The following is a 22,681-nucleotide window of genomic DNA, read 5'->3' as shown; positions in this document are numbered from 1 at the left end:
ACAACTGCTATAAAGAGCACAATACCACTATCTGATAGAGCAAAGTCTCAGCTCCAAAACAAGATAGTCTTCAACACAATGCAGTCACCACCATTAGCTCTGCACTTTTGCCTGCGATGAACAAGAGCTGCATGCTATGGTCATAAAAATCTGCACCACCCACTGTCTCACTGTGCTCCCATCCACTCTTTGGTCTCCATCAATGTTCAGCAAGCAACACTGAATATCAGTGGGTACTATTTTTCTGAATGGAGGAATTCAGAGACACACATCTGCCCCATACACACTTGTTACTGGTGGGAAGGTTCTACTTCTATTGCTGTACCACCAACATCCACCTCTGATTCTGTGGGCCAATATAATAAACCACAGAACCAGTGGGATACGTGACCCTGTTTTTGTGACACCAATGCATCAGTATCTGGTCTGATGTCAGTGGCTGCAATTTTTAGTGAGTTATCAGTGTTCATCAGAGATTTTTTGATGAAATTTTATTCTTCTTCCAGTGCTTCATCCTTGAAAACAGTTGTCCACAAACGTGTGTACTGCCAAAAAACAATGACATGAATAAGGCGTGACTGAGAAGTATGGAATGTTTTACACTGCAAAGATAGGGCTTATAAAAGTAAAAAGACATGGTCAAATTTTTGAGTTGAATACCTGATTGCAACTCCATATAATCCATTTGAAAATTCCCAAGTAACGTATTTATGTCAACTGAAAATGGAATTGCAAGTACACCAAAAAAATGATGAATTTTTGTTGCAACCTTGAAACCTGCACTCAAATTCCTTTACCTGAATGGAAAGCTGGGCTGCAAAGTTTTTGCTGTTCACATGACTGTGTTTCGACAATGAATCAAAACGCATCCAACTATTTGCTATAACTTGAGATGGCACTGCACACTGCATACTCCCCATGCCCTGGTTTCAGCTCAGACAGCATTAATAGAGTACCAGTTGGCTGTTGGTGAGAAGCGTGTGTGCTGCTGGGGCTGGGCTCAGCCACTTGGCCAGGCAGAGTCACAGCGGCAGCAGAGCAGACGATGCAGCGCAGGGGCCAAATGTGCCAGGCTGCATGTGGGCCATAGGTTGGACATGCCCAAATTAGAGCTTAACCCAATTTCAGAAACAGTCAGAAGGCTCCCTGATTGTTTTAATAGGAGAAACACCACTCACTGAGGTTGGTCAGCCTCACCTATAGCTCTAGAATGGTAGACACTTAGAAGGTGATGCAATATAATTTAATACAAGTTAATTAAAATAAAATAATTACAAGATTGGCAAAAATGAAAAGGCAAACTAACACAGCAGGTACTCACATTACTCTTACATTAATCTTCTTCTTGTCATTTTAACACACCCAAAGGCTGCAAAGCCAGTAGCTGGCTTAGACCTCTCAGTTCCTCCAGTTGACTTTCATCCAGAAATGCACAGACATATTCCTGGCTCCCATGTCTCTTAACCTAATCCCAGCTTGTCCAGCCCAATGTTGGCTAGTGACAGACAGTGACATGCTCCCACTACTGGTGCCCTGGGCATGCGGGTTCCTTTTTATTCAGCCCTCCCTGATTCCTGATGCTGGCTATGCCCCCACAACCCACAGAGATGACCTGATCAGGGCTCCAATTCCATGGACTGACTACTGTGGCTCCTTTGCCTGGGCTGTGACTGGGCTTCTTGGCATGTGTAAGCAGAAACCAACGTTTTCTTATACAACCTAACATAACCCACTTCTGCATCTACTCACAAGGGAGCCTTTCTCTCTTTGAAAACAACTCATTTCTCTCATTTTGTTTTTTAACAGAGAAGCAAACGCTGGATTTACAAAACTTTATAGTACAAGTTAATAATGTAATGATGATTTCTACACAGTGTTGGAGCTGACATCTCACTGCTCCTTTAGCCACGGCTCCTCCAACCACTCTCCCATTGAGTCCTTAAGGAAGTTTAGTGCCCTTACTGCTGAACACTTCTGAAAGCTTTTACATTGAATATAATCAACTAGTATTAACTGTACCTGTATTGAGTTTATCCTATTATCTTTTATTCATTTCAAAATATCCATAGAGCACACATAAAAACTTCAGTACTGAGGGCAAAGTTATAGTACGTGAATAACTATTTAATGCAATAATACGCCCCTTTTAAATATTCTGTATTTGACAGAGAACTTAGTTAACACGCTCTCCAAACACTGATTTTAATCCCTCAAACACCAAAAAGGAAACCATTCAATGTAGTTCTGTCCCATAACTCATGAGTGAAAACTATCGTTACTATTCATACTCATTTCCTTGAAGTCTACATCACCATGAAATGCTTATGACAGTTAACTATTTTGAAATAATCTATGTACTTTTATTCACCCTATTTGTATGATGAGAGACCTCACAGCAAGGATGGAATAACAATATGGAAAAGTAACCATCCAATCCAACTGAACACAATTGACTGAAGTCTTATTACTTCCATATGCAAGAAGAAAGTAAAGCCAACTGCAATCCCCTATTTTTGGCAGTCTTAGTATGCATCACATCCAGAAAAAATGAATTTCACTTTTCATTTTTATTTTTCCTGCAAACTGGTATCAGACATATAAACTTTGCTTCACTATTTAGGAAATTCGTTTGACTAAATTTAAAAAAGCAAGGTCTTCATTTTGCCTAATGTGATACTGCTCTTGAAAAAGCTGTTGTGTTTTGTATTTTTTATTCTAATCTCTTTTTCAATATAGATATTCTTAACAGGTATCAAGAATTGTGGACAGGATATTAAAATCTTCAAGAAAGGACTTAAAGAGTAATGATAACATAGTTGTATGACAGAGTCAAGTCAGCCAATTTATATAAAAGAAACTTGCTATAGACAAATTAAATGCTGGCCTTATATTTCACCTTCTTCTGAAGTAGTATGTGCGATAAATTAACTAATATTTCTCAAGAAGAAAATCCCACTTTCTAGAAAATATGAATATAAGATATACTATTTTCACTATAGTAACTAATAATGCTTTCACAGTAGGGACCAAAAGAAACAGTAATTTATTAAGGAAATAAAACTTCATTTTCTAAATAAGTCATATGTGTCAAAATACACCCCTTATATGAAGAACAACTCTAGATGGATCAATTAGGTGGGTACCTTTCCTAGTGGAGTACTGAGCAGATTAAATACTCATTTTGTAGTTCCAGCAGTACACTGACTATCTGAAGCAATTAACCTCCCAATAATGTTTACTGATAACCTTTTTTCCTCTAATTCTTTTTCCTCTCCCACACACATGCTTTCCCCTTTTATGCTACTAAGTTACGAGATTGCTTCCTGAATTCAAATAATTTTCTCCTGACCTGTTGATAACAACACAAGACACTAAAAGACACGCTCCATTGATTCTGTTTCACATTTTCATACGAATTTAAGAGAAATCACCACGTTCAAGACTCATGGTTGGCAGTGCGTTATGACACTAGTAGTCTATTTTAGCCAGCAAGGTCACCTATAAAAGGGAGATGGAACAGCGGTCAAATACTAACTTTGACAGATTATAAATATTTGGTTGCTCATGGAAAGAAGGTTTTCATAGAAAAAGTAAATGATCTTCACAGTAATGTTAAAATCAATCAAATTACTCTTTATTTTTTTCACATATACTAAGAAATTCAAGTTTTCTGATGCCTTATGCAGATTTAAATCAATTCACATTTCAAGACCAATTAACTTCACCCTTTTCTGTGAAAAGGGAAAGAAAAAAAGGCTTATTCCTAAGCTTCAACTACTGTCCATATGGATTATTATTTGTGTGAACTTTAGAATCACCTTTCTCTCTAATCTCTGTGATTTTACTCCTCTGAGAACAGAGTAATCAGAAAAGAGTAATCTGATAGGCATGGACACAATTAGTTTAGGTTTTTCTAGAAACCAGAGTGACTGATGCACACAGAAAAGGAAATTAAGTTAATGGGAAAACCTACATGCAAGTACAGATACAAAACATGGTAGAAAACTCAAAAGAACTTCTGTTAAGCCTGGTGCTCTAGACAGTTGATACTGATGTATGCCTCAAATTTTCAAAGCCACTCTGTGCAGACAGGCTCAACAAACGTATGGAAATCACCAAAACTCTACCAGAACCACTTTTGTAGACTGCATTCCCAATAAGGTCTCTGAACACTACATTTAACACCACACTGCACTTTATTATATTCGGATGCTTTTTCTAATTTCCACATTTCTAGAATGAATTTTAAGAAGTTATGAAGACAAGACATGAGAAAGGCCAGAAAAACACATTAAAGTATATCATACAATAGATTCTTCCTTTGCATCCAGCAGTACATATTCCCTGCTATTCACTGAAAGTTTTCCAGTTTCGCAGCTGCAAAGCACACTGCATGGTAACTATATGGCTTAGCATCTGTTCAAAGTAATGCAAGCAACCACAAAACCAAAATTGAAATATTAAAGAAACATATTCCAAAAATACGAAAACCTCCATTTTTAATGTAGTAACAAATATATGGGTGAATATATTCAGACACTTTAAAAAAAAAAATTTATCTGCTTACCTGAACTGTGGAACTGATTTCAGATGCAAATCCTCCTGTCAAGGGAGCCTCATGGCTAATCAGCAACCGCCCGGTCTTTGCTACTGACTGAAAAGGAAAAACAAACTCAATCAAATTACAGCTCTAGTGATTTCTTACATGTGTTGCGTATGAAATATATGAACTGTGTGATATAATTAGCAGTAATTTGGATGTAGCTACTTTTTCCCTCTTGCATTCTTACTGAAATAGTGAATCACCCCAGAGATCTAAACTTAATAACTAATACAATACATTTTTCTGTTTACTAGAGTAACAGTATCGTCACTCACTATAGAAGTGGTAATATCATCTACTCTATTTAAAACAAAAATGAAGAATAGTTTCCACTGTATTTATCCTAACAGTTGCAAACTGTAACAGGAAAATAAGATTTCAGTTAGAGTCAGCTTGGATTCTGAAAATACTGAGAATCTTATATGCAAAGTAATCCTTCACTGACATATAAATTTGCCCCATCAGAGCCCATCTAAACCCATAAATCACAACTATTCAGTAAGTCCAGCTATTAAATATATGGAAGCATATATATTTAGCAAGAAAACAATTGTGTGATGCTTCTTAAGTTTTATTCAGCAATTACAAGCAACATTTTTTTTACTTTCAAATCTCATTGTTTGTGCAGGTTTTGTTTGATCCATTTCAGAAATACTACATAGTACAATATATAAAGAATGTGACACAAACTACTTTTAATCAAAAAGAAATTGTATTTGTATTAAAACATGACAATTTAAGCAAAACATTTTAGTCTGATTAGAGTACAAAGCTTCAGTACACTCAAGTATCTCAAACTTTATTGCAACTACATGGTAAACTGTCTAGGATTCAAATATATATATATATTGAAAATAAAGCAATAAAGCAACAGGCTTCATTTTTCATAATAGACACCTTACCAGTTCATAAGGTGTATTAAAATAAATAAATAAATAAATAAATAAATAAAAATCTAAGAGCTTCTGGAGAGGCAGATTAGGGAAAAAAGTCATCAAAAGAATGTGTATGTCATTATGTCAGTGTCAGTTACAGCAAGATTGTAAAGATAATTATCTAGTGTACTGTTGGTTTATCACTGTCATTAAGTGGAAAAGCCCAGGACAGCACTAGCTATCAGGTCACTCTTAATGCTGCTATCTTCAGTCTACACCAGTACATTGTCCAGTGGGGCACCTCCATGCTACCTACATAAAAGAATACATAAATGCTATATCTTAATAACACAGATTTCATTCTAATGCCAGTACATACCTAATCCTTTCACGTTTCTAAAATGTTTGGCCCTAGGTAGCTCTTCCACAGAGTTGCCAGCAGGTGACAGGCCTATAAGCAATCCTAAATGTATCATGTACTGTCAGAAACCTTCACTACACTCAGATCTAAACAAGACAGAAAATGGCATTTAAATAGCTGGAAAGTAATCTATAGCTAAGTAGGCTGTTTTCTTGTATTTCACAGGCCCACACAGAAAACTCATATCTAAAGACTAAAGACATTAACTGCACGACAAGTCTGTCAAATATACCAAAACAACATCTCAACAAACAAAATTTACACTCCAGATTAAATCTGATAAAACTGATAGGATTAGTCAATTTAAGGCAGTTTCTCTTTCGAGAACCCTCTTATTCTAAACAGTGGCATTTATTCTTTTGCATATATTTCTTCTGAGAAATACACAGTTTGAAACATCACAAGCTATTATTAAAATTACAGGTTTCGTCTTTCAGAACATATTAATGTGAAACATAGACACTGTTGGAAAACATGTAAGAAAATCTGCATGGGATCAAAACAGTATTCCAGCAGTTCATTATTGCAAGTCCAAAACTGAGATCATTGGATTTTTAGAAAAGGATAAGAATAGGGAATTTCTCAGCCTTCAACTATTTTTACATGTTGGGTCCAATATGGACTCTCTTATTAACAACTTTTCTCTCATGAACAAGCCTGCTCTCAAATAGAACACATGAAAACAAACACCACCACCACATTTTTTAAAATCCCCTTCTCCTTTGAAAAGAGCTATATTTTTACATATTTTCCCAAGGGCTTCAAAGATTTGTTGCCTTTGTTCATTTGCTAACATAGACACATAGCACATAGACATGATAACCAAGCATCTCAGCCCAACTGAATCTACCCATTTGGCAACCAGGCTAACAAAGCATAGATGCTCTTGGTTAACCAACTCAGCTTGCTCATGGCAGGCGTGGATATCTGCACCATACTGTGCCATACAGAAATGCCTTAAATATTCTTCTAAATATTAAAAGAGAAACAAAATGAGCACAATACTGCAGCACAAATATAGTCCTGAATTTTATGAAAGGATGCAAGTAGGCTCTACTGTATTAATTTTTGCAGGAGGATTAGCACTTGTTCCTAAACTACACTGTGTCTTTCAGAAAGACATGCTATGTTAATTATGGCATTCTCAGTGTTTGCAAATGCATCACAGCTATTGCTAAGTTGTTCCAGTCTTCAACTGCTCTCATCACTAAAATTTTGTGCTATATTTCTAAACTAATTTGGCTGACTTAACTTCAAGCTGTAGGTTCTTATTTTTCTTCTGTTTGCTAGACTGAGAAGTTATCTACTATCAGATCTCCACTCCCCACATGAATATGTTCAGACTGTGATCAAATCATCTCCTGACCACCCTTTTGCTAAACTAAGCAAACAGAGGTTTAAATCCTTCATCATGCAGCACACTTCCAATTCATCACTTCATCATTCTTACAGTCCTGGATCATCCCCAGTTTACAGTGTCCTACACCATCTAGAACAAGCATTCCATCCTTTTTCAGAACACTGCCAAACACAAAGATAAATGTAACCTCAGTCCTGTAGTTCTTGGATGCACATGCTCTTTTGGTCAAAGCACAACTGCACCAGTCCAGATTCAACTGACTGTAATTCCCTGTTCCTGAGAAAGAGATGGGGTTTTTTGGGGGGTTGCGCTATTTTTTGTTGGTTTTTCTTTGTTATGTTTTGGTTTATTTTTCTGTTTTGTTCTTGGTTGTTGTTGTTTGTTTCTCTTTAACAAATGATTGCTAACTGGAATAAAGATGTAATATAGTCTACACTTATTATTTCAAGATGTAAAATTCTATTGGATTATGTTAAAAAAATATAGCGTATGTCTGAATTCAGCTCAGTCAGTAAACACAGATCTTCATTCTTGACTGAGTATCCATTCCTCCAACTGTTTCCTAGCTCTATTTTTTTTTTTTTTAATTATTAGTAGTTTTAAAGGGTTTAAAATGTTTTCCATATCTTTAATATAAATTTTGAACAGGTTACAAAGACCACTCTGCAAGTACTCAGTGACTTAGCTCTTCTCATTGATTAAACTGTATGACAGGGAAGGGCAGTGTTAAGTTAGAGCACTCCTAATGTCTTACTTCTCAACTATGTATGTTTAACTTTTTAGCACCTATCAAAGATCTAATGCAACTTTTAACTGTCTATCATACATTCTAAAGCTTTGCTTTCCCTTTATTATTTTATTAGCTTTATTAGTTGCTAATTTATTCGTAGTTTTATAAATCATTCCTTTTAATTGATATAGTACACCATTTGGGAGGGGCTGTTTTTTCTGTTTGGTTTTATTTTTTGGTTTTGTTTTGTCTTCTTCTTTTGTTTTAAATGAAGAAGTTCCATAAGACATCAGTGATTAATAAATTACTGCCTGAAAGGTACAACAAACTTAAGGTTCTCTGTATGCCTTCTTCATTTTTATTATGACATAGTTTTCTCTATCAAAGATAATGCTATGGCTACATAGCCATAACTGCAACAAGTGCATTTTTTTTTCTTATTTTATTTAATCCCATTTCCTAGAAACAACGTAGCTAAGGAGTTGCAAGCCATTGCAAGCCATAAAACACGGGCATGAATTGTTAAGACTGTTTGCAGATATCAATGTTCTTCTATAAAATATTAATTTCATTTTTAAATTAAACTACAAAATGTTACTCTCTGTCACATCACGAGTCAAACATTCAATCTCTAAGGTAACCAAAATCCAACATTTGCAGTCCAAATATTTTACCAGACTGCCACTAGCAGCTCTGTCTATAGCACAGTAGACATGACTAATAGGGTCCTCACTCTTCAAACTGAATCTGAAATAACACTGGCATTAAAAAGGACAAAAATCACTGAAGAAAACAGTGGTTAAACTGGCACAATGTAAAAAAATGACTACCATAGAATTTTCTCACCTTTTAAAGAGGCATGCAAAATGTCTCTTCTTTAAATCTATAAACAGAAGCTGTTGCTGGCTGGTCTCTAAAATCCATACTTCTGAGGGTGCTAAGTGTACCTGTAGGCATTTCCTATCTCAAATTAAATGAAACTGGGATTTTTTGCTTATTAGCTTTAGTATCAGTTCACTGAAGAAAGTCAGAAGTAGCATCTGGTTACTCAGAGAGCTGGGGCCCCAGCCATTCTGCATTTTCACAGCCAAGTTCAGCTGATGTAAGCCTGGCTGCTCCCAGAAGGGAAGGCTTCTGCTCAAACCAGAGCCTGCACTGTACCCTGGCATTTCCACATGCACCTATAGGACCATGAGGCAAGCCAGTTTCAGGAGATAATCCGATTTACCCTGTAGCACTGTACAGTCAGCAGAAACCAGCAGGCACTGGCACAGAGATAGAGCAGATCCAGGTCACCTACTTGCAGAAGCTTCCAGCACATTTCAGCAGCGCTCCCTCTACCGAGGCCCAGTCAGTGGCAGCAATGCATGAGTTGCCACACCACTGTTACCTTCTTGGACAATGGAGGGTAGGGCTTTCAATGGAGAACAGAGCTTTCAAGAGTCCTTGCTTTTAACAACTGAAGTAACTCAAAAACAATTAATATCAAATATAGCTTTTTACCCCAATTTGTTTGTCAGATCTCTCTCACATTGGTGTAGGACACAGCAATGACAAGTTAAGTTTTGTCAGAGATGGCAGTACGATTCCCAGCCACCCTCTGTGCCTCTGCCAATCTCAGACATTCAGGTTGTAGCCCAAGCTTTGCTGAACAGTTGCCCAATGTTTTTGCAGTGAAGCAGCTTTGTGAATTATTTTCAACCTCCCTCACTGCACTCTTTATCCAAGAGTTTCCATAATCATCTTTCTGTTCAATTCCTAATTTGTCATTTTGACTGCTTTCTCCTCTTTCACAGGTTCTGATGACAGAATAAAATAATACACATCTGGCGCTTCCAAACGCTTTGAAATCTAAGTGCTGACATTACCAGCAATGTTCTGGGCCCTTACTTATGGGAAAGCAGACTTAAATCAAAATGAGTTTGATAGCCAACACTATCACCCCCACACATGGTAACAGCACTATTTTCACTGTAACTAGCTCCTTTCTTTACATGGCAACTGCTCTTAGAGAAATTATCGAAGCTCAAATTATGTTATAAATGTATATTATTGCAGCACACTGGCAAGTTGCCTATTTCTGTGAAAAGAAAAGCTTCCATCTCTTAAAGAAATTATTTTGGTGTTCACCTTCCCCTTTAAAGCATACTTTCGATCTTACTCCTTACAAACTATATATATAGATTTCCTGCATAATTTAGAAAATTAGCTTTAAAAATTATTTTCAGTGAAGCTGGCAAAAGTACCCAAATGTCTCATTGTTGATGAACACTATGAAAACTACTATAAAATCACATAAAAATTCCATTAATTGATACACCTTTACTGAAAACTAGTCAGAATACAGAAGCTTAAAATAAATTAATAAATCTATGATAAAGTTTCCATAAATGCCTTGAAAAATATTTTTCCATTTTATATTGGCTTTAATGAACTTGGTAGCATGACACTAAGTCCAACGCATTCCCAAAAGAAGGAACTGTTACTGTATGTGATATATCAACAGGCATAACAAATGAAGTAATTATGTTCCCAATTCCCAAGGCAATGCTGAAAGAAGGAATGAAAGGGAACAGGAAGTGCCCTAGGAAATGTGGACATACAAGAGCACTTTAGCTTACTGATGGCCATGATCCAGTTTGCAAATCATAGCTATCAGCTGCACAAAAGAACTACCTTCTCCCAGAAATAGTTAAAGCTAAAAATTGTATACGTTTTTAACAGATTCAAAAATAATTCTTATCATTAAAGTATATGAAATTCATAGAATGACAGAATGCCTCATGCTGGAAGGGACCTTAAAGATCATTTAGTAGCAATCCCCATCAGATCAGGCTTTGCAGGGCCCCATCCAACCTGGCCTTGAATGTCTCCAGGGATGGGATATCCACAGCTTCTCTGGGAAGCTGAGCCAGTACTTCATTGCACTATGAGTAAAGACTTTTCTTCCTAACATCTGACCTGAATTTCCCCTATTAAATCAATCTACAAGAAAATAACAAATGGTCCAGCTGTCAATGGCGCTAAATTTCTAGAGATCAAAAACAAGATCTAATATACTATGCTATCTATACTAAATTCCGAAGTTAATTGAAACTCATTTATCAGTAATGCTGAGGATGCAAAGACAAATTATGTGAAAAAATACTATTTCATCAAATACAGCTCAACAGCCCAAAGTATGAAAAGGTTTCTCAACTGTTGGTAATGAGACAGTAGATTCTTTTCAAACAATAAAATGAAAACAAAAACAAAACTAACACCAACACAAAGCCGTGCAATAGGTGAGGATGCAGATCAACAGCAGTGAACACAAAAGAAAATCCAAATTTATTTTCTTTTAAATTTTACATGGATTGTGAAAACATTATCAGTCATTTTAAGTGACCGACAACAGCAGAGCACAAATCCTTCTCTTCCTGCTAGTATTTAAACAACACAGAGGCTTTTAATCTATTACTTACTACTTACTGCTTGTGTGGTTCATGCAGCAGATTTCCAGCCCCGGGGGCTGGCAGCCACACGTTGCAGGTACCACAGCAACTGCAGCTGTCATCAGCTAGGGCTGGGTAGAGCTCAGAGCCACTGCCAGCCACCCCAAAATGGAAGGAAACACAGAAAGAAATTTATACGGCAACAACAGCTCCAACAGGCAATTTATATAAGGACAAGAAGTCCATTAGAGTCTCAGACTGCAAAGAATGTAGATGAATGGATATGAATCTGGATTTGCAACAGGAAAAAAACCCCAAAAAAACAAAAAAACAACAGAATAGGGTCCTTAAACGCATAGGATATTAGCAATAAACAGGGGTGCAGGAGAGAAAGGTACTGAGAACAGCCCTGTGCTACTATTAATCACTGAATGCAGCCTTACCACACTGGGGCAGAGTCTGCCCAGCTGCAGCACAGCACTCCTTTGACATAATGACCATACCCTCACCTGCCTGCTGTTGAATGAAAGATGAAAAATGAACAAAAAACCCTGAAAATTAAAAAGCTTTTAGTGTAACCTCTTGCCCACTTCATTGCAAATAAGACTAAATAATTAGCTCCTACAGAGCATAAAGACCAAATCTCTTTCACAGATATCACTGTGCATTCACATATTGATTTCTAATAAGGAGTAATGCTCACAGTATGAATTTAAGTTTCAACATAAATACAATAAACTAAGAAGAAACATAACAATTCTCTAAGGCTCACCATTTGACAAAATTCTAGACATAGACATATACATAACTGCATTAGGCCAAGTATAGCCAGCAGGTCAAGGGAGATAATCCCTCCATTCTACTCAACACTGCTGAGACCATACCTCAAGAGCTGCACCCACTTCTGGGCTCTCCAGTACAAAAGATGTGGACAGACTGCAAAGAGCCACGCAAAGGGCCTCAGAGATTAAGGGACTGGAGCATTTCTGCTATGAGGAAAGGCTGAGAGAGCTGTGACTGTTCAGTCTGTAGATGGTTCGGGGGGATTTTATCACTGAATAGAAAAATCTGAGCAGGCTCTGTTCAATGGTGCCCAGGCCAGGATTGCACTACGAATGCCAAAAATTATTCTGAAAGTCTTACATGGTTTTTTCCTGCATAGCACTGAAAACAATGTTGTACTATTAAGATAGTGGTGCAGAGACAAAGAGCAAAAGTGAGCACAGGAGCAGAGCAAAGTAAAAAATGACAACTAAAGCCAGAAGACTTGACTATAGAGCTAGGCTGAACATCCATAGACACAACGAAAAGGATAGATAATAAAATAATTGAGTTTAGATTATGATCTTCCTATTACACAGAGGGGCAGCTGATACATTTAACATAAATATCTACCAAGTTTCCTGCAAAGCTGACAGCCAACACTCCCAGTACGTTAGCACAAAAATCTAGAGCAGCAGAGAATGCATATCCAAACAGCTTTCTATTTGAGTTGGTAAAGCCCTGAACACAGGAAAAAAACAGATAAGACACAGCAGAGTGTACCTCAACAGTTTAGGCTGCTAGATTTATTTAGAACTGTGCTAGGCTAAATTCAAAGGATTATTTCAAGCAGTCATTAGACTTTCTGCTTTCTAATGTCTTTCAGAAAGTTTAGATACTTGTAAAATAACCCTAGTAGAAGCACTCTTGTAATACTTTCATAACACCCTTTCATACATCCTGAAGAAGTTAATTGCGAAAAAAACAAAACAGTAGCTAGTAGTACTGACCATATGATGGAGACAATGGAGAAAAGTTACATTTGCACAGATGAAGCCTTCTGCTTAGCCTAAAAAGATAACAACCAAATTCAGAAGAAGTTAGGCAAACAAAACACTAGAATTCTATAGAGTGACCTCTTGACGTCCACAAGATCAAATTCCTATTTACACACTGGAACCAATTAATTAGGAAAAAAATTGATTCTTACTTTCCAATTTGCGTTTGACTTCCAACCCACCTAGCTCATCTCTGTCACTTTATATTTACTCAAATAACATTCCTAACCACATAAGCAGAAACAAAAGAACAATAGTAAAGGTTTCAAAGCACAAAAGCTTCAGCAGCAGCCTCCAGACTTGATCAGTTGTTAATAACACACTGTGGACAAACTCGTCCTTCCTTTTGTCCACTAGTCCACTTTCTACATCCTTTTGGAGATGCAAAACAAGGAAGTCTCAGAAAAATACGTTAATAGGAAACACTGAAATAGACTTCCTTTTCACTAAGGAGCTTGTTTTCAACTATGTAAAGGATGGAAAGTATCCTAGTTCTTCCAGGGACTTAAACTCTCACTTAGAGTCATAGAGAACACGTAGGGAGCTAAATTGCTAATTATAGAAAGACAGTGGCTCAGCCAGTTCTCTGTGCAATTTATGATTTTATCCTTGGAAAACAGTAGGAATCTTGGGCAGTTCTGAAAGATCTCTCATGGTCAATCCAGTTCTTCACACGATACACAGATTTCCTGATAGTACAGGAAACAAACACCACTGATATTCCTCAGCTAGATCAGCAACAGTATCTTACAAGTAATACAGAAAGGATCACATGAAGGCCAGAGCATGTGTACTATGTCTGAAATGTAGTGTATTTTACAGTGTGAACAAACATTCTGGAAAGGCACACTACAGTTCCAAAAATGTAAAATTCCATGAAAAGCAGGAGCTTTTTTCAGCAGGAGTACCAGCTTCACCTCAATTCCTGAACTTAACCCAGTTCTGATTCACATAAATTCACACAGCTCATCACAAGACAGACCAACCTGTTTCAAGGCAGCTGCTGAAGCCAGACACAGCTAGGAATCATTGGATTTAGTATCTGAATTGCTAATATGGACTACATGGGAAGCGTGAGGTAACAAAAGGGAAAAAAAAAAAACTGAGCTAAGTAATTACTAAATAACATACAAAAATTGTTAAGTAGATAAAGATGGTAAGTAGATGTCTGAAAATGCCACTCACACCATCTTTGACCCCTTTCAAAAGTAAGTAATAGCACAAGTCTAATGGACGTGATTACTATTTGAAAGATACACCGTCTAAGAACATTGTGCCTAATATCTTGCAAAACTGTTTTTAAAAATCAGTATTACTACTGATAATATTCTTCTGAATACTTTTTTTTTTTCCTGTATTACCTTCTCTTTAAATTTAAATTGTTTCTAAAGCAACAACTCACTCCTTTTCCCTTTTCATTCTTGCAGTGGTTTTTTTTCCTCCTGTTATCTTTTCTGTTCATTGTTCCCTCTTAATCAAAGCCGTCTAGGCAGCCCTCATTTCTTCAGTCTCCATTCTTTATCAGTCACAAACTCTCATCTAGTTCAACTAATGGAAAAATGGATAGTCATTTTCAAGGTACAGTTATATTCATTTTCAGCCTGTTAGCCAAGGAAATGATGGTTCTGTGAGCTGGTTTGATTTTCTTCTATTTGTCAGTCTCCTGATATCCACATTGCAGCCAAGTTTGGTAATATTCAGTCTCTCTGGGTAAAGGAGATAAGCAGCCCTTCTAATTTAGTATACTAAAATAAAAGATGCTCTTAGCATTATCTTTCCCACAGCTTTTCCAACAACCAATAAGCACCAAATTGTTTTCAATGCTACTTTCTGTCTAGACAACCATTTAGAAAGACAATCTACTAAGGTAAACGAGGAATATGGAATGGTGTAGGGTAGGAAATATGGAAAATAACTGTAAGAAAACAGTTTTCATTACTTATACAATAACTGGTTTTCATTCTTTATGATAATGCTGTCATCCAAAGGAAAAAAGTAAATTCATTTTTATACCTTCACAGCATTGCATGGAAAGAGATGGTAAGACCAAATCCAAAGCCGATGAAATATCTCAGAATTCTGATTATTATTTTTTTCCAAGTTATCATTTTATTGAACAATTCTACGTTTGTTTTTAATTAACATGTGATTATTGTTCAGTAATATGCTTGTGATTTTTCATTAAAATTTCCATTAAAACAACATGAAATGCAAAACAGTAGTTTTCTATTAATATATAATAATATATTATATATTATAATATAATAATATATTATATATAACAGCAAAGATAGAAGATTTCTCCAATGTCAACAAAGCACTGAAGTTGGTAACTAGAAATTAATTGTTTCCACAGGCTTTTTAAAGACCAACAATCGTTGCCTTCATATTGCAGACAATTAAACACTAACAAAAAGAAAGTTAAAAGTCAAGACCGCCCAACTCATTTCTTTACTTACTAAACTTCTCAACTCTACCTCTATTTTCCATGCAGGGAGGCACAGACAAGAATCACATCTTCTAAATTTATTATTATTTATTAAAGAATCAAAATCTCTAAGAGGAATCTCTTTTTAAAAAGAATTGAAAAAAATAATATCCCAAACTTTGGCTTTCAGTGCTGAAATAATGAACCAGTTTATTGGCAAATGGGAAATTGGAAACTCACTCTTTAAATTCAAAGTAACTTCAAACATGCAATAAATACATTTATAAGCTCTTTTTCTTTAAATCTTCCAAACACAGCACTACGGGGAACTTTATAGTATAGGTAACACATCAGTAAACGCACCACAAATGTCAGAGATAATAACGCAGGAATGACTGATATTCTGTGGTAATCTTTGATCACATATAAAAAGAGTGGTTTTACAGTTTTGTCATTTGCAGATCATATAATTTTTACTAAAAATAGTTGTGGGGTTCTTTTTGTTGTTTTTGTTGCTGTTGGATGTACAAATCATAATGCAAACAGCGAGGGCACCACTTACACTGTAATCAGTTTATAACTATAACTTACACTCTATTTGTACTGGTTATAAATTGCCACTTACTGTTTTTCTCATCTGGAAAGTTTGATTAGTATCCTCTGTAAACAATAACTTTTAAGCTAGAAGACCTCAAATAAAGTATTGTTCCAACTCATGTCATGCTGCACTGCTGGTCTAAGTAATGTGACTATTATTTAGACAGGATATTGCTCTGACAATTGAGTACCTTGCATATGGTTCAATTGGAAAATATAGACTGAATCACAAAATCTGAAAATGACCTCACTGCAGGGATTTTGTAATGCTGGCACTCTTTTCTCTTAATGAATTTAGGCCAAATCAATGAAATCCCTGCATATCACCTGTTTTTAAAAAGTAGTAAGGATTACTGTATAACAGGAGAGTTACAGATCAAACTGCTGTATAGCAATGACACTCATCACTGCTACACTGTCACACAGGCAAAATATTTCAAGTAAAAAGAGAGCAAGTTGATTAGTGCCTTGTTAGAAGTGCTACTATATCTGAAAATTCCAGTTAAATATTCACCTTATCACAGATACTGAAATGTCCACTAAACCATGTAAATAGCGCAATCCTACATTTCTGAAACATATGCATCAGTTTAAGGTAATTTAAATATACTCTAGTAGCAACAGGTTTAAGTATCAAGAGTCTATGTTCCAAGCACAATGAGCTAGAAGAAAATTCAGTCACAACGTTTTAAGAGAAGAAAAAAAAAAGATTTCTAGGCCCACCTTTTCCATCCATTAAACCGCTGCATAAACACTTCAAGATTATAATCCACAAACTTCATTTTACAACATTTTTCATAATGAGCCAGTAACTTCTTTTGTTTGTTTTCATCAGTTCACAGGCAAAGTGAACTATACACCATAACACAGGTAATTTCTGTTCCATACCATCATATAAAGTGTAATAATACTTAATCCCATAGTTGAGGACAATGTAAGTCACACACAATGAAAAGCAAATCACATCTACATAAAAGACGCAAAAAATAACTTACTAACATATTAAATTCTTACAGCCTGTCAGAACCTTTCAGCCTTCCAAAGATCCATCACAAGACAAGCTGATACAGGCAAGTACATAGGACAACAATTGTTTTCTATCATAATGAGAAAGTTTGTTAGCCAAGCGTTTAGGATTTGATGCATAAATTCAGCTTAGAGGTTCTGCAGGGAAACAGTTAAACCCAAAAAGGTTACAAAAGACACCAAGGATTTTAGTAATATCAAGGATTTTTAGTTCTTCTTGAAGGCTTATGACAACAAGTGCATTAAATGAGCATTTTATGAACTGTTGTTTTTTTTCCTACTACAGACAAGGTAACTTCTAATAGCTTTAAACATTCATGAAAATACACCTTAATTTATGAGTGGTGGAATATTTTAATAGTATCGGTAGTGGTGACTTAGTAGAAGAAGTTACCATAAAATACACTGAATTTATTTAGAAGAAATCCTTTCATTTTGGTGGGTGATGTTGAGTAGCACAACAAAATTAAAAGCAGTAAAAAAAATGCAGGCTCTTCAGCTCAAAACAAAGGCACTAGAGAAGGAAAAGCATTTCTCCAGCCCAACATTAGCAGCAGTGGAAACAAACAATATAATGACAACTAAGTCTAATCAATACATCTATCCAACCAGAGTTCAGCCTGTCATCCTACCACCTAGAGCTCTAAGAGCTTCAGTAAACCTTAACAGTTAACAAAAATCTTACTATGAAATCAAAGGTATTTACATTTGGAAATTTCTGCAGTCTATCCGGTACAATCATGAGCCATGTTGATTGCCTCCACAGAAAGCTAATCAATATTGACCATCAAAAGAAAAAATACTTACAGTAAGCCAAATATAATGCATTATGCTATTACACAGTAATTCTGTAAAAAGCAGACTGAATCATCAAATTACCTTAAAAGCTTCAGAAGTATTGCAGAAATACTTTACCCCAGATAGTTTAGCTTAATAATGCACAAATAGTAAGAATCTGTAATATCTGAATCCTCAAAAAGTAGTTTAGAAAAAGTAGCTGGCACAACTAAGTGATAATAACAGGATAAATAGCTGCAGACATTTAAAGGAAGGCAATACTGTAGAGAAGTAATAATTATCTCCATGGAAGAATGATTCATATATGATTACCATTGTGGAACTTAATCCCAACAACCATTAGAATTTAATCAGCGTATGTGGAAAAGAAAAAAAAACACACACACACACAGGAGCTATATAATACCCTTCTAACTATAGACTAAGCATCATTACTCATTTACTTGCTAAATCCCTTTAAATTTGAAGCTTGTAATATGGAATGTGGGCAATGTGAAAAGTTTTCACGAGCAATTCATGGGCCATATTATCAACACAATGTTCAACGTTAACAGAAACAACATGCCTCCATCCTTTTCTCTATTTACTCGAGGGGGGTGTGTTTTACTTAATCTGACTCCTACTCTAGCACCGTTTGTCAATATGTATATGAAAATTTGACATGTGAATTCTATATTGGAAGGAAGAAAGGAGAAGATAAGAGCTATATAAATATCTCAGCTTTGAGGCACATGCTTGAAACAATAACTACAAGGTTTCCATTTTAAGCTTTCCTAAAATACAGAAGAGCAAAAGATGTAATTCATTTATAGATGGTTTCTATATATTCTCTGAACTCATAAATGACTACCTCAAGGCATGGTTCCAGAGTTCTTCTTCTCTCAGCCAAATGATAGCCTAAGACGTGCTCTCAAAGTACAAGTCGACCAAAAGAAACAAGTTTCTCATGGAAACAGTGACAAAGTCAACTGTCATCATGTAAGAAGTATAATCTTAATCACACTTCTTTATAGGTATGAGCATCCATTTAGTAAGAAACCTAAGGAGCAACAAGTAAAATGGCAAAACATCAAGAATAGATGGCCAAGAAATACAAACTTGATCCCATGATACCTGCATTGCAATTGTATAGTTCAGTGCCTGGAGCACGCAGCTAAAAAGAAAAAAATCAGGCTTGCTGATCCTGATTTTCCTTTATTCACAATCCAATTGGATGAAGTAAACATAAAGGAATGGGAAGAACAAGCTAGAGGACCAGCGGATCATTAAATCTGCTGGGCCTATAAAATGAAAAGAACCAGGAATCTGTTAAAAATTACTCAATCACTTTGATGACAGTGAGTGACAAAAAAAGCTACCTGAACACCAAGGAGAAAGCTTTAATGCTTACTGTAGCAAATCACTTCCGTCAAGTACCCCTGATGGAAAGCACGCTCATGGTTTCCTCTAATCCACTCCATGGTGCTGGATTATCCACAAACTCCCACTGCTGCTGCTTTCACTTTTGCTCAAATTTCTCTTTCCAGTGAGTACAGACGTATTTATCAGACTGCTAAGCATTTACGTTGACCTCACAAGAGGTCTGCAAAAACTCTTCAATGAAATACCAAAGCAACCCCAAGTGCCCAGAGTAGCATTAAGCCCTTCACTTTTCTGTAGAATACCATCCTATGAAAATCAACTTCACAGTTGCTACCCATTGATGGTGTCAATCCATAAACTAATTTTTGCAAAGAAAACATTGTTTTTCTGCAAAATGCACAAAGTTGCATCGCTATTACACAAGCTCTATATAACAACAGGTCTTTTACAGTTCAGCCTACAGTGCCTTGATTACTAAGTCTTACACATAACTCAGCATTTGCACACATTACTGTAGGAACAGTTCAGAGACCATAAGGATATGACTAATATGGAAATAAATGCAAATCTTCATTGCTATGCATAAGAAATACTTGCCTTCTAAATAATACATAGGTACAAAAAAAGTGCAGTTAAAAATTTGCACTTCCAAAAGTGAAATTTACTGAACAATTCGGTTCTAATCTATTTAAAGTTTAAATAACATTCTTGGTTCAACACAGTGTGAATAAAATATAGAAACCCCTCCAGCCCCTTAGGAGTATTTAAATCTGAGCTAGATTTCCTACTTTGCCAGTAACACAGGCATTCCAGTACTAAAAACACTACAACCACAGCATTTTACCCCAAGTGTGACCAGTGAAGCACTGGGAGGTGTGCCTTTGCCTCTTTAATCAATACCACACCATCCAGCAGTTCAGAGACACAAATCCACACAGTCTAATCTCTCAAAGCAAATCTGTTAAGCATAATGAAGAAAAAAAAAAATGCCTTAAAGTACAGTTTCTGCAAGGAAGCAAAGTATCTTTAAAAGTTTTGTAGGTTGTAAAGAAACAAATTTCATAGACATTTTATAGATATTTCATATACGTTTCATGTTTTGGTTTCTGGAACAGCACCCTTCTTGGCAGATTGCTCTTCCAATAATAATAAGGCAGCTGCTCAGTCAAGCAGCCGGAAAGCATTACCGATCTGTAGAGCAATCAGCCTCTTCATTATGGCTGCACCGACCCTGAAAGCCTACATGCCATGCAACAGCTGGGGAGTCAGCAGAACAGAGTCAAGGCAGAGCTGTGGTTATCAGCAGCCTGTGCTGAAAAGCACACTGACTTCATGAGTTTGAATTTCCAGTTGAACATATAAAGGGGAGAGATCACTGCTGACCCCAGCTCCTTCATACACAAATTAAAGACACAAAAGTAGGACTGATGTTAGAATAAGCACAGGGAACACACAGTACAGTAAGAAAGAAAGCAAAAAGAATGAGATCATTCCTGTAAAGAGAACATTAAGAAGAATGGATCCTTCTCATCTTCATTTTCTAAACACTATTCTTTATTAAAAGGGTGCAAAGGCATACAAATTTATCTGGGAGATACAACTAGTGACATTCCCACTGTGATTTGAATTTTCTGAGAAGCTATGTCTCTGTTTAGGTGATTATGTCAGCCAAGCATGCTAGCTCAAACCTAATTGCAAACCAGAAAATAAAATGACACATTAAGAAATATCATTGTCATCAAAAGGAGGGAAGGGAAGGGAAGGGAAGGGAAGGGAAGGGAAGGGAAGGGAAGGGAAGGGAAGGGAAGGGAAGGGAAGGGAAGGGAAGGGAAGGGAAGGGAAGGGAAGGGAAGGGAAGGGAAGGGAAGGGAAGGGAAGGGAAGGGAAGGGAAGGGAAGGGAAGGGAAGGGAAGGGAAGGGAAGGGAAGGGAAGGGAAGGGAAGGGAAGGGAAGGGAAGAGAAATTTATCTTGAACTAAATTCATGAAATTCAGAAAAACAATCACTTCAGAAATTAGTTTTTTAAGCACTTAGATATGAAGTTTAGAAAAGATGTCACATCAGCCTTTCATAGCACTGAACATCTCAAACAACAGAGCCACAGAAGTCATAACTTCAGCTGTTTGAAATTTGTTCAAATTGACAAATTGTGATTATATACAGACAACTGTGGGACATGCTGCATTTTATGCAGTTTGACTTTGTTTTACCTGTTTTCATTTCTGTGAAAAGCAATAGAGAAAGTATTTCCTGCCTCTCTTTTAAGTTGCCAACATGTAAAAATCAATTATTTCTCTTGATCCAGGGCAAGAATGTTATTCTTCAAGAATGCTATGGAATATTGGAACAAGCTACATCAGTTTTCAGGGGCTAGGAACTCTATCCATTGCTTTTATGTAAAGAAACACCTAATATTTCTCAAGAATCTTTCCCAAGTTAAACAGCAATGAAGCCTTATATAAAGAAATTGTACCTATACACATGCACACAGATTATCTTAGCAAGGAGATCATTTTAAACCAGCCAAATACCCGATTTCCATTCTATCAGCAGTCGGTATCATCTCTCAGATGAATAATGAAAGTAGGATTTCTCCTTCCCGACTTTACACTTAATCAAGACTCCCTTGATTTTTTTTTATTTTTTGATTTATTTTTTTTAAACCCAAGACATTTCTAGAGGACACTATTTCATCCCATAATAGGCTGCTGAAATAGCTGAGATGAAAGACTCTCATGACATATCTTTCTCGATGAACTCTATGAGCTATTGTCACTAGCTCAGATTTCAATACCCTCATCTCCTCCTCATGCAGATGACAAATGTTAATCTATTTCAAAAGGATATATGATAACAGAACCTCAAAAATGAAAAGAAAATATCAGTAAAATTTGGCTCAAATTCTTACTTATGTTTCCTTATACTTAGCCATGTTGTATTTATGTTTCACTCAGAGACATATGTTTATAAACATGCTCAGAGGAGCAGTGTAAAGTATAAGCAGCTGCTTAACTTGGCTATAAAGAGGCCTCTGGTGGCAGCTGCAAAGTATAGCTACTCAGAGTTTCAAGAAATAGGTATTTTGGTAACGTAACTTTCAGATTTTTATACAGATAGCATACAAAGCAGTTATATTTCCAGTGAAAATTTTGATATGTTACCACTCATCTCCAAAACAGTAACCACTTCAGTCCATCCATCCTCATTCCAACGCTACAGTTGTCAAAT

The 22,681-nt window shown here is 36.3% G+C and overlaps 1 protein-coding gene across 2 annotated transcripts in view; it reads right to left on the bottom strand.

The window, feature by feature from the left end:
- BCKDHB (branched chain keto acid dehydrogenase E1 subunit beta) overlaps window positions 1-22,681 on the bottom strand; it is a 106,466-nt gene that overhangs the window by 45,735 nt on the left and 38,050 nt on the right. For both annotated transcript variants that reach the window (XM_072333517.1, XM_072333516.1), the window contains exon 9: window positions 4,568-4,654. In XM_072333517.1, coding sequence (XP_072189618.1) covers window positions 4,568-4,654 — 87 coding nt within the window. The remainder of the gene's footprint in view (window positions 1-4,567; window positions 4,655-22,681) is intronic.

The sequence above is a fragment of the Excalfactoria chinensis genome, chromosome 3 (genome assembly GCF_039878825.1).
Source record: "Excalfactoria chinensis isolate bCotChi1 chromosome 3, bCotChi1.hap2, whole genome shotgun sequence".
NCBI classification, from domain to species: Eukaryota; Metazoa; Chordata; class Aves; order Galliformes; family Phasianidae; genus Excalfactoria; species Excalfactoria chinensis.
Note: the sequence above shows the minus strand (reverse complement) of the source record. Positions and strands in the feature narration are given on the sequence as shown.